The 13,163-nt window shown below is 37.9% G+C and overlaps 1 protein-coding gene across 14 annotated transcripts in view; it reads left to right on the forward strand.

Annotated features, from left to right (window-relative positions):
- The window catches only part of ARPP21 (cAMP regulated phosphoprotein 21), a 149,810-nt gene that overhangs the window by 63,568 nt on the left and 73,079 nt on the right, over positions 1-13,163 (forward strand). For 5 of the 14 annotated variants that reach the window (XM_037846950.1, XM_037846943.1, XM_037846926.1 and 2 more), the window contains 4 exons: positions 1,593-1,701; positions 3,637-3,738; positions 9,616-9,653; positions 11,502-11,561. In XM_037846950.1, coding sequence (XP_037702878.1) covers positions 1,593-1,701; positions 3,637-3,738; positions 9,616-9,653; positions 11,502-11,561 — 309 coding nt within the window. The remainder of the gene's footprint in view (positions 1-1,592; positions 1,702-3,636; positions 3,739-9,615; positions 9,654-11,501; positions 11,562-13,163) is intronic. The other 9 variants (XM_037846970.1, XM_037846980.1, XM_037846990.1 and 6 more) reach the window with 5 other exon arrangements.

Genomic DNA, 13,163 nt, shown 5'->3' on the forward strand with positions numbered 1-13,163 from the left:
CACTATAAAGTATAGGTATACTTTATTCCTTTAGTGTGCTGATCTCAAAATGTCATATTTGTACTTCCAGATTGCTTATTATATTTTATTACATTTTACATTTGGGGGACAACATTTACATTGGTTGCCAGGATGATGGAGGTTTTTTGTTCTTTATCCTGAGGTTTGAGGGCCTCCAGCCTACTGTGAACTATATGTTTAGAGAGATGCAGAACCAAGTTTCTGCAAGGCTGTGAAAAGGCTATTTTATGCCTGTGGCTTAGTGAGCAAATCCATATACTGGGAGTCAAAAAGATCGCCAAGGGGTGGTTACCTCATCATAAAAGAAGCAAAAAGTATTTGCTCCTCCTACATCAAAGTTTTACTGTAGGGATTTAAAAAAATAATTTTATCAGTTTGCAAAAATTATGCACTATTCTAGAAACTGGTATTATTCCACTTTTCTTGTCTGCTCACAAATTTTATTATAATTTATGTACCTGTATTTAAGGAAAGAGTGCTTCTTATCAAGATTTGAATCGTACACTTAAACTATTCCTTTGTTTTAAAAATGCTGTTTGCTTATTTCAGAGGTACAAGTGAACTATGAGATTCTCTTAATTACCGGTCACCCATATTTAACAGCAGACAGCATTGCCTGTGAAGTGGCTTCCTGATTACTGAATGCATAGAGAGCCCACTAGGGACACAAAACCCAGTGGGCTTCAGAAGTAATCCATCAGGCATGACAGAGCCACTTTAATGAGAGTAATAAATTACAACATTTTCTAAACCAGGGACAAACATTTTAGCACTTCCTTTGGGATGAACCCAAGCCCAAATCATTCGCTGAATACTGTTGTGTACAGTGAAGATTGTAGGACATTAACAAGGAAGTGGAGCCCTTTCCTGTAATAATACAAAATGATTGAGGACTTAAAAAAATCAGTTGATTAATCAATAGTGTATAACTGCTTGGAACGTATTTGCCATGCTAATCAGTCATTAAATTGTTTACACTCCAGATCCCCCAATTACTGAACTGATTTACAAGCTATAGTCTAGCATGTCAGAGATAGTATAGCCAGATTCCAGAGCATTTTTTTAATGGAGAAAGGCAGAAATAATTTATAGATGATCCTCCAGACTCAGAAAACTCTTGAAAGGGAGCAACTGATGGAAAGCTTCCAGATGTTGATGAGTTAATGTGTTACTTCCAAGTTCTAAACATAGTTTGAGAATATGGGAGGGAATTTGTTTGAATTCAGGAGCAATAGGAGTCAAAATAACTAAAGAAATGGGTATAAACTATATATGTGCAGGACTTTAAAAATTTTTTTAGCTTCAGCCATGGTGAGCAGCATTCAGTTAATCATGACAACAAATGCAACTCCAAATTCAAAACAACAAAAGGTGTTCTAACAACACGCATAAAGTGATCTATTACCTACCTGCATATATATTGCCAGCAACTCTAGTATCCAGACCACTTGTAAACTTTTTTTTTTTTTTTTTGCATTGAATGCCACTGTGGGGGAAAAACAACACTAAGAAATAATTTTAAACAGAGGGGAAAAAAACTTTTTTATTGATATGTTTTACTTTGCTGGCAGACCAGAGCAAAGGTTTTGTGAACATTTAAAAGATGAAAAAGGTGAAGAATCCCAGAAGCGGTTTATCTTGAAGCGAGATAACTCTAGTATTGATAAAGAAGACAATCAGGTTGGTTCTCAAGTTTGAGAGTGGCTGACATTGTTGTTTTTGAAGGTGGGCTGACTGATGTTCTTGTCCTCCTTCTGTTGTCCCCTCCTCCCTCTGCCATCCCTTCCCTGCCTCTGGTACTACTATCCTTTCTCCAACCCCCTTGCCCCCCTTGCCTCCCCTTGCCTCCCCTTTTGGCATTCGATGGGTAGCAAAAAAAAAAAAATGTCCTGGTTGCTTTAGCAATGGCTCTGTGTTGGGCTGCATGGGTGGTGCTTGGCGCAGTACCTGCTGCATGACGTGGAGGGCGGGGGATGGGATGCCACAGGCTCCGAGCTTTTGGGGGAAAGCTTTGTCAGTTGCATTTCCAGATGTCTGTGTAACTATGGCAGTCATTCCAATCCCTACAGCTTTGTCCTTCAGTTGTGCACAAATTGAGCTGGATTATCAATACGGACTGATGATCAACGGGTGTAGCCGTAAAGAACAAACCTTGTTATGGTGAGGACAGGTGGATTTTGCAACTATCCTAAAATAAGTCTTCACAGGAAAGAATCAAGTTCATGTTTTAGTCTCCCACCCCTTCTCTTTCCCATGTTTATTGTCCATGTAAATTGTCCGCTTCATTTTGCATGAACTGTAGCAGAACTTTATGTGTCTTTTGCTGTGACAAAACACTGTTGTTCTAGCATAGTCGTACTCACGATTACCTGGACAAGAGCAGAGAGACTTCACTAAATCTCTTCTCCAGATTGGTGTGGGGTAGGGGTGTTGGGCCATGAGAGATGGAGAGTGATTAGGAAGAAAACTGAGTAAACGGCAAAAATAAATAAATACATAAGCCATACTAGAATAGAGCAGTAAGGAGCCATATAAATGCCATTACAGTTACACTTTGGGTCTCCAACAATCAAAATACATTTTTTTTTTTTTTTTTTTGAGAATGACTTGGCTTTAGAATTCTCAAAGGTAAGACAATATGCATCTCACTCAAGTTACTTTAATTATTCTCAGTGAGTCACTCTAAGTCAGTATGTGCATATCTGATGCACTTTTTTTTATTAACCTGTTCATCATTTGTATCTTGTTTCCTCCCACCACTGAGCTGCACTGTGGCTCAGGTTAATTAGGAAACATGTGCCAGTGTCGTGTATTTAGTGGGTGTTTGTTGAGTGGATGGATGAATGTGGTTAGTGCACAGCATTTTGTGAGGAATGGCAAGGATAAGATGGGAGGGTAGTTGAGACACAGAAAGCTGTTCAGGGGAGAGAATGAAGGGCAGTCCTTATGCTGGGTTCTTTGAACTGTTGCTTCAGTTTACTTGACATTGACCCTTATCACCAAATAGGCTTTTTACATTTGGTTTAAAACTGTTTGGTCTTCCTTTCTATGCCAGATGCAGTTCACAAGATCAGTCAATGAGTGAATAAAACACAAATTAGGATCTAGAGAAATAATGTCTACATCTTTCTTTCTGCCCATTACTTTCTTCACTCACTTTCTCTGTCTCTGTAGTACTCAAAGTTGTCAAAGCCATTTCTCCCCTTAGCCACCTTAACTAGCCACTTCCTCTTTTTTTGCCAGTGGTCTGCCTCCTTCTGAGGAGCCAGAAACACTCAGGTTAGCAAATGAGATGATGATCAATTATGACCCATCAAATTCCTGAATTGGCTGAACACCTGGTGCACTTACAGGTGCTTTCATTTCTGAAACATCTGTGCTACTTCCATCCAGGGAGGAAGCAACCAGGTGCAGCAAACATCTCCCGTTGTTGGATGTCATATGCACACTGTACATGCCACACCACCATGGCCTCTGTAGGGACCAGAGGGAGTGAGACTTTTCATGCTCCATTTGTTTAAGTGAACATTTATTATTCTCAGCTGACAGTTGCTTAACTGCAGACTTCTAACAGCTCAACTTGGATAACCCTCCTGATTTCTTTTTTCTGTTCAGCAAAACAGAATGCATCCATTTAGAGATGACAGACGAAGTAAATCAATTGAAGAGAGAGAAGAGGAATATCAGAGAGTGAGGGAGAGAATATTTGCACACGATGTGAGTAGTTGTTTTAATTGCCTCTTTAGTGCGGTCCTTCCATCAGTAGCAAGGCAGCTTCATCCCCCAGACAGTGAGCTGGCAGGGAATTAGGAGGCTGAAGCCAGGGAACAAATTGAACTGCAGCAAACTGGAAGAGGACCTGGTTCAGGGAAGTGATGGAAAATTAGCTAATGGTTGGTGTATGCTCCTAGGGTACATAGGTATGATGTTGCTCAGTAAAATAGACTTAACTACAGAAAGAGGTTGTCAGATTTGAAGAAATGCCTTCACATTCATATTAGTCAGCAGCAAACTCATTGCTATGTTCTCTTAAATACCAACATTGTGCTGAGAGAAGAATTGCAGAAAAGAAAGAAGAATCTGGTGATTACACACTCATACATACACAGTATTTTCTGGGTTCTTAACAAGTATGGACATTTTACTCTCTCAAAGTTAAACATTAATTCTTATTTTGTTCCCTTAAATTCAGGTCAAATCAGTCTACAAGCAACCTACCGAAAATAATCATAAGATAATGTAGTTTGTTCAAATCAAAATAATGAATGTGGTTGAGTGTTTTGCCCCTCTGTTCACTGTGGCCAAAATAAAATGTAATTAAAATAAATAAAAATTAAAAGACAGAAAAAATTTAAAGCTGTATTTAAACACAAGAAAATTTAAATCATGAGCTATTCCTATAGTGTTTCCATTCCATGAAATCATTTGATGTCCCCCTGAAGTTTTGTGGATTCTTCTCTCTGCAGAAGTAGAGTGTGAGCTCTTTTCTGTAGACTTTCTGATGGCCAACACTTCCTGCTTTGCTAAGTCAGGTGGGGCATCTGATCTCCTGTTGTGATTTGCCAGCCTAGAGACCTAGGCTTCAGGGCTTGGCGTGGATGAGAACTGCTGTCACTAGACATTGCAGGCTGAAGCTAGTTTCCCTGATCCTCCAGCCCAGTACTGGATCCTTGAATATGAAGCTGCAGAGGAAGTTCAGATTCCTCCAGCACTGCCTTTCCTCCACATTTTTATGAGCTTCTATTATCCTTTCTGGATCCACTTTGCCTTTCTTTGACATAATAAAATCGAATTTTGACAATTGAATAGCTCTGGCCCGGAGCTCTGGAATTAGGAGACAGTGAGAAAGGAGGGAGATGCAGGCAGCCATAGCTGAATATCTGGATACAATTCCAGAAAACTGCATGTGTGTGGGCTACTTAAACTTTTATTATGGTCAGAATTATAGATGATACAAAACACAGCTGTGGCACATTGTATTTACTGGATACAAGAATGAAGTAATGGAAGGATCTGTACTAGTCCTGATAGGGCAAGGATGCCCACAGTGGAATGGGGGGGTTGCACGTTCCCATCTGATGAACTTTGTGGGGAGAAATTTATCTTAAGGCTAGTTCATTTTTTATTCTCTCTCTCTCATGAAAATATTGACCTTTAGCTCTGCTTCTGGCAAGTCAAGTAATTTATGAATGAGTTGTTATGTGGAAAAGCAAGTATCAATCACACAGATAGCAAGGCACAAAAAAACATTATGTTTTTCTTCAAAAGCTGTGCCACATTGCTAGATAGTCAAGAGAGCTAAGTGATAGAAGACAACAACATCGATACTTCCCAGTGATGAGAATGACACCTAGACTACTGTCCTTCACTTGCTGATCCTCACACCTATAGAAAGGTCATCACAGGGGAAAGTGGTTAACACGATTTCCCTTACACATTGCATTTCCCTACAACCGCATTGAAGAGGTTAGCTTCATGATCTTGAGGCAAGTGTTGCAGTCAAAAAGCCTCTATGGCCACGTGATGTATTACCATTTTAAAAACGCGAAATCAGACTTACATGTGAGAAAGCTTAAATGCTTTTGCACTCTGTAAAATCTTTCTAAGTCTATTCCATGAAACCTTTAGCAGCCCTCTGTAAAGTGCTGTGGCTTCTTCCCCCTGCAGGAGCAGAGTTGTGAGCTCCTTTGTGTAAACTCCCTGGCAGTCAGGACTTGCAGCTTTACTAATTTGGGTGGGACACCAGGTCTCCTGTTCTGGGACTACTTTTCACCTGATCGCCTAAGGAAGGGGTTTTTAAACTGGCATCTTTTATCCCCAGGGTACTCATGGAAGGGCTGCATAGATTAAATGAAGCTCCTGATATCATCTGTGATGTGTTATTTTCATGTGCATGTGTGCATTTGTCTAGGAAAAGGATTCTTACTGCCCCTGATAGTCTTACAAGTTTTCATGATCCTTAAAAGGTTAAGAGTCAGTCTCCTAGAGGGAGGAAAAAATGCCCAGAGCCTTCTTCCCTATCCCATGGCTCCACTGGAGACATGCAGACATACCACTGGTTTCCTCTGCGTATTAGCTGTCTATTGCTATGCAGCGAATTACTCCAAAATTTAGCAGCTTAAGACAACAAACACTTATTACCTCACAATTTCTCATGAGATTGCAGTCGAGCTGTCAGTCAGGGCTGCAGTCATCTGAAGGCTTGATGGAGGGGGAGGGGTTTCTGCTTTCAAACTTTTGTTGTCCCTGGCGAGGCTTGGTTCATTGCTGGCTATAGGCTGGAGAAATCAGTTCTTCACTATGTGGGCCTCTCCATAGGCTCTCTGAGTGTCTTTACGTGGCAGCTGGCTTCCTCTAGAGTAGGTGATCTGAGAGAGAGAGAGATCTTGGAAGTGACATACCTTCCCTTCTGCTGTATTCTTGTTGGACACACAGACCAACCCTGGTAAAATGTGGGAGGGACTACACAGGGGTGTGAGTACCCAGAGGTGGAGCTCAATGGAGGCCACCCATTATTAACAAGATATGACTATATACTAACAAACTCTCAAGGACCTAACACAGCAATATGAATTTTCCTGAATCCATATGGTAACAAATCTTCCTTACCATGTATGTAACGATAGCACACTTTAAGGGACCTTCATCTTATGCACTTTCAGGCTCCCAAAGGATCATTACCACTGCCCAAATTGTTGAGATACACAAGATGATCAGTAAAGTATATTAAATCAATTATAAAACAAATGCAAAGAATCCAGCATAAGGAAACCACACTACAGAAGTCTAATCTTTTTCTTGGTTGGTCTTTCATTAGTTTGTTCATAATTTAGAAAGTAAGCTAATTAAACCACCTTCCCTTGGCAATTATTATTTAAGTAGTGAGGTCATTTGACTAGATTCAAATATTGGTATACTTAAGTAGAATTATTATTATTATTATTGCCCCTTAAAGTAAAAATAAAATTCAGAAATACTTCCTGGCATTTAAACTTAGCTTAGCAAAAGTCAAATTAATTTTAAAATTAGAAGTGTTCTGGAATATTTTCCAAGTGTATCTTGGTGTCTGAGGTGTGCGTGTGTGTGTGTGTGCTTATTATATTGGCAGGTGCACAGTCTAAATATGCAGATAACTTCAGGGGTTTTCTAGAAATAAAAGCTGAAATATAGTTTGAGATATTTGGGTATCTTGAGAAAAGTCTAACAAAAATTTGTCAGAGCACACAACAATTTAGTTTTCAGGTGATGAATGTCTTTAGGAATCAGTGGTATTTGAAATGTCTTGACTCTTGTTTCCTTTAGCAAGGATTTCAGCTTGTTTTAGGATTGATTCCATACAGTATTGCTAGCTTTGAGAAGGTTAGGTTGATAAAGCAGTATATTTGAGAACGATATGCCTTGCTTCAAAGGTAATTTCTGAAGGATATTTATATATAAATGGGGATTCAGGGAGGAGCTCATCTGTGGTCCCTGAGCATGTGCTTGGATTCCTCCTCAGGGAGCTCATGATAAGGGCATGAGGTGCCTCCAGGATTGGGGGTGGGATGTGGGGGAGAATTCTATAACACATTAGGCAAAATAAGTTTTCTCCTTAAAAAAAAATGAGCCCTTTGTATCCAAGAATGCATATAAATGACAGCTTTGAATGTAGCACTTAATTACCATGACAATTTTCTCTCTCTGTTATTATAGTTTGCAAGTTACTAATTCCACTTTTTAAAAAAGTTTATTTTCATCAGCTACTGAATTAAAGTTTATAGCTTTCTCTGTCTTATTTATGAAATTGGGGATAGTGGAGGGGGGGTAGAATGATTTTTCAGGATCTTTCCGTAAAAATCAGAAATATATTTTGGGGAAAGTTATCTTTGTCTTGCTGGTGTCTTACTTTTCTCAGAGAGTTTGGGCTGTAAGCTTAACTACCCTCCCTCCCCCCCCTGCCAAATGCTATTTGATTGGCAAGTCTGAAGAGGTTCATGTCTTTGATCAACTCCTTCAAAGAAGGAGTAGAGTCTCAGAAATTCCTATATCCAGTCAGAACTTTATAAACTTAAATTGACCTCTTTCCAACTTCAAGAACTAAAAATTAAGAAAGTATTGGATTCATAATGTATACCTGAGAGAACCTCACTTTCTTTTACATACCATGACTTGAATCAAGCTGATAGTAAAACCAAACTAAAGGAAATAAAGATTACAGGATGTTTCATTTACTATAAAGAAATCTTCGTAGGGATAATGTCAACAGCACATCATTTGTATTTATTCCCTTCATACACCTAAAAATCAAATTTAAAAAGTGACTTTCTGAAGAGCCTTTTCCTTAATTGACTGGTTTTGCTTTTTATTAAATAATCTTTTTGCACACTTTGTTATCCAGGATGCATGTTAAATGCACAGAGGTTGAAACAGAAATGGCTCTAGAGATGCTCTCTGAAATGCTGAGGCCACGAGGAAAAGTCACCTCTGAATCTAGCCCTCTGGCTTAATGGAAGGAAACAATTTCTCTCTGGCAGAATAGAAAAAGAAACCAGTATCCTGCCTGCCTCTCTAAGCAGTGATTACATAACAGTGTCTTTTAATTCAAGAAGTAATTATTGAAAGGTCATTATTGTTTCTTTAGTTTTATCTCAAGTCAAGATGGACCTGTTAAATCTCTATTTATTCTTTTAATAGGTCATTTATTCATTATTTAGAAAATCTACTCAGATAATGTGACATGTATATTTATGTTTAGAAACTTAACACTTTGAAAATGGTTTTATATTAATTCCTAAACACAGTCTCTGTATTATAGAAACACAGCGTTATATTTCATTTGGACTTCTCTTTTTCTGTTTAGGTTGAATATGATCCATCTTTCCCCAGCATATGATGATAGTGGAATTTCATCTTTCCTACATTTTGTATTACATACAAAATAGTAGAGAAATGAATGCTAGGGAAATAGAAGCTAGTAAGTAGTTGGTTCTTTATGTGAAAAATTAAGAAATATTAGATGGACTTCGAAAGTTTTCTAAAAATTAGCTTCATTTCTTCCTCACTTCTTTTCTGCCCCTCCTTTATGTAAGATTAACATTTGATGCCATTTCTTTGTTTTTGAGAGTCTTGCCCCCAATCTCTTTGCTCCATGAGAGTTGAGCATTATCAGGTAATGATTTCAGGATTGTGGCTTTATGGTTTTTCCACCCTCAGCTGGGTGGTACTGAGTGTGCATGCTGTGCCTTGATTTGAATCCGTTCCCTTGGCTGTTGGCGGCTGTACCTCTGCAGCTCTGAGGAGAACCACCAAAAGAAACCACTAGCTCAGAATCCACGACCACTTGTTTCTTCGGCAGTTTCATTCACAACGTCTCTCTCCCTGACCTCGATGCTGAACAGGCTAGTCCCCTGATGGAAAAACACCATGTGCTGCATGAGAATTGTTTACTCTTCTAACTCTAACCTAATTTTTCCTCTTTTTTACTTCCAAAATAGTGCCTGTTTTTCTTAATTCTTTTCCCCTAAGAGGGGAATAGTAGTTTTAGTATCAGGCAAGGATTTGGGATCTCTCAGCATATCCAGAACGTCTGATACAATGCCTTTCTTTATTTTTCAGTCAGTTTGCTCCCAGGAAGGCCTTTTTGTGGAAAACAGGTAAAATGAAATTTACTTTTTCTTGTTTTTAGAAGAACAAAGTCTGTCGTGTGTGTCCTGTATATTCACAGATATATATACCCCATATTTACGCTTGAATATATGTATAAATAAATACATATATCTATGTGTACACACATACTCAGCATGTCTAAAATTATTTGATTTGGAGGAAAAGTTTTCTAGTTACTTTCAAATGTAGGTTTAAACTTTCTCCGTATGTCAGGTCTCAACTTCTGGTCCTTTCGAAAGAGCAATTCCTATTACCTTCACCAGGCATTTCAAAATGTAAATGTTGAGACTACACAGGAACTTGCAGTTTCATTGGCTTATAGAGTAGGCTACTGAAAGCACTTGTGTATTTGATATTATTAGCCATTTCTTGAGCCCCTAAATATATATGGCTATAGAAATGATTGTTTGAGTACATTGTCTTAAAATTTCTCATTATGAACAATCTATGAGTCTCCATAAAAGTGCTGACTTAGAAGTCTCTCTAAACTGGTCTGGATTTAGCAGCATATCTGGCTAAGAGATTAGTGGGGGGAAGTGGTCCTTGTCATAGGGAGGGGTTATAACATTTATACAAAGTATTGAGCACAATAACAGGAATTTTTCAAACTTAACATATAACTTTTAAAAATGGTTCTAAAGTGACATAGATATTAAAATGCTCCATTAATTTAACTGCAGATTTTCAGGGAGAATTAAGGAATTCCACATTAACTATACCAATCACATTTACAGTGCATCAAAATGGAAAACTTGGATTGGAAGTACAGAATTACATTAAAAAGTGGTGGTTAATTTTATTTCAGGTGTTGGCTTAATTCATGCCCCTGTAAAACTGATTAAATAGAGGCTGTTTGATTAAATGCCAGTACTTAGAGAAATTTAAACTGAGCATTAAGAGATGATGGCTTTTTTTTTTTTGAAAATGGAGTCATTCCTATCAGCAATTCAAGTAACTAAACCCCCCAATTAAGTAAACCATTTTCCATGCCTCTTTTAGAAGAAAGGACACAATTAGAGAACAAGTCCATATGAAGAATACAACCACCACCCTCAAGATTGACCTGGGAATCCATATACATTCAGACAGATGTTCCTATTCAAAACCAAACTAAGAATCCATGAGCACTGACATCTGGGGAAAGACTCCGAAACATTTCAGAATTCTCTTTCTTACCAAAAAGGATTAAGTGAGCATTTACGATTTAATTTAGTAGGAAATCTTATTCCCTAGTCTTCTGGCAAGTCATTTTCCCTGCCTTATTCCCTAGTCTTATTCATTTACCAGGGTTTTGTGTAAAAAGATTGCTAAGATACAGAAGTGTTCCTTATATTCAAATTGGATTATATACAACAGTACAATAATTAGTTACAAATATGCAGTGCATCTATGAACTCCTGATGGTCTCCAAAAGCAAAACTCTAATTGACAGACTCTCCTCCAAAACCAAATATATTTCTTGAAAACTTGCTTCTGGAATGCCAATATTTCCAAGAAACTAAAAACAACTTTGATATTACTTAAAGAAAAAAATCACAACTAACATTAAATTAAATGTCTATTAAAGCTACATCAATTTCTTTTATTCCCCTCTCATCTTCCATTCTCTTTATTTCATCTACCCTTTTGCCTGTTAGCAAGCATCCATGCCTTAATCCTAGGGTAGGGAAAAATCATGCTGCCATTTATTTATTATGGTAAAATTCAATCTCATACAAATAAAAGACAGTGTTGATCTGCAAGAAAGACATGCTATAGTAAAGCACATATCCGTTTAGCATAGGCATTTGTACTCTTAGCTTTTACATCATAAAATTCATGTTTTTCATTTCCAGTAGGCTCTTGGAAGACAGTAACATATGCAATGAGACCTATAAGAAAAGACAGCTCTTTCGGTTGGTATGGTTTACTTTTTAAAAACTGTGTTTTCACATTATGTGGCAGAATCAATGTTATAAATATAAGTGTATTAGTGCAAAACATTTCTGTTCATGAGATAAAATGTTTGGCCATCTCTGCTGTAGAGCTTGTTACATAGCGAGTGCAGAAGTCATTAGATAGTGAGAGATAAGGGACCAGAGAGCCAGCCCTTAGAATATAATCTGTTAGGATTCTCCCTCTGATTTTCTGCTTTTCCGCAAGGGCTGGCTTTGGTCACACACTGATTTAACATTAACAAAATGAACTTTGGTGACCGACACCGACTTAAAATTTCTCTCACAGGTTATGATTGTGTATATGTTCCCAGCACTGGAAAATAAGTCAATGATAGCTCTGTTTGGCTAGTTGATTTTTAAGCCCACTACTGTACATCATAGTATTTCATGCAGAGTGTGTGTGTTTGTTTGTATTTCAATTAGAAATTTTATTCCTAAAGGAAGATATGGAATTGCTTCCAATTATGATGAACTACTTAAATCAAGATCTGTATTTGATAAGGGGACAGGATTATAATATATTTTCTTAAATTCTACACTAAGCTGGAAGCTCTATGAAGGCAGAGGGACCATACCCATTTTCTCACTGCTCTGTATCTCTAGTTTCTATCATAGGGAAAAGGGCTGCAAACATACTCTGTATCCAATAGCTTTATTTAATTTGTTAATGCATTTATGAATAATAGATTTAATTCTGTTATAGGAAAGATGAAACAAACTCGTGCTCACTTAGAAGAAAGAAAATGTCAAGAAATTTAGATGGACTGTGTACTTAAAAAGTATCTGTTTTGCAGTAAAATTGAACTTAGGACTTCATCATTAGAGCAAAGTTTGAGTAATATGTTCTCTTATACTTTGGCAAAACCAAAACCTTTTTTTTTTAACTTTTTTTCTCTTCCTTTTTTTGAGGTTGAACCATAGAGTCTAATACCTTCCATGATGTGAAGAGATTTATTTAGGCTAATATAGGTAAAATACAGGTTGTTGTCACCTGAAGAAAATGGTTTTACATTTGATGGCCCCAAATCTGCCCCATCAACTTAGATCAGCCATCGCAAATATAGATGCCATCTCTCAGCAAAATCACCAGGCACAGAAATTCAGAAAGATGACTCAGCATGAAGCCATCCAACAGCTGTAGAAGCAATTGAAAAATGTATGTAGGTTGTATCTAGGAAGAGTGGTGACTCCCTCCTTTACGAAGAGAGGTTTAACCACACTGGCATTTAAGGGAAGTTTGGATTTCTCCCAGAGTGCAGAGTTTGTGGAGAAGATGGTATTCGAAGTGGAAATAGTGATGGGAACAAGGAATCACCCCCATATGGATAACTCCCTTCTGATACTACATGCTAAGGCTAAGTAGCATTCCTTGAAGGACTGGGCTTTGTCAAAGACAGGTTAACATAATCAGGGTTATATGGGAGAAGATTGAAGTTGAGTATGGAAATTAAAAGAAAAACAATCTCCACTTCCCGTGCCTTTCTTGAATTTCAGAGCAGTTCAAGAGCTAAAGTTTCCTGGCCATTAGTAGGTGTCTGGTGCTTTCTAAGGGCACTCTGG

The sequence above is a fragment of the Choloepus didactylus genome, chromosome 1 (genome assembly GCF_015220235.1).
Source record: "Choloepus didactylus isolate mChoDid1 chromosome 1, mChoDid1.pri, whole genome shotgun sequence".
NCBI lineage: Eukaryota > Metazoa > Chordata > Mammalia > Pilosa > Megalonychidae > Choloepus > Choloepus didactylus.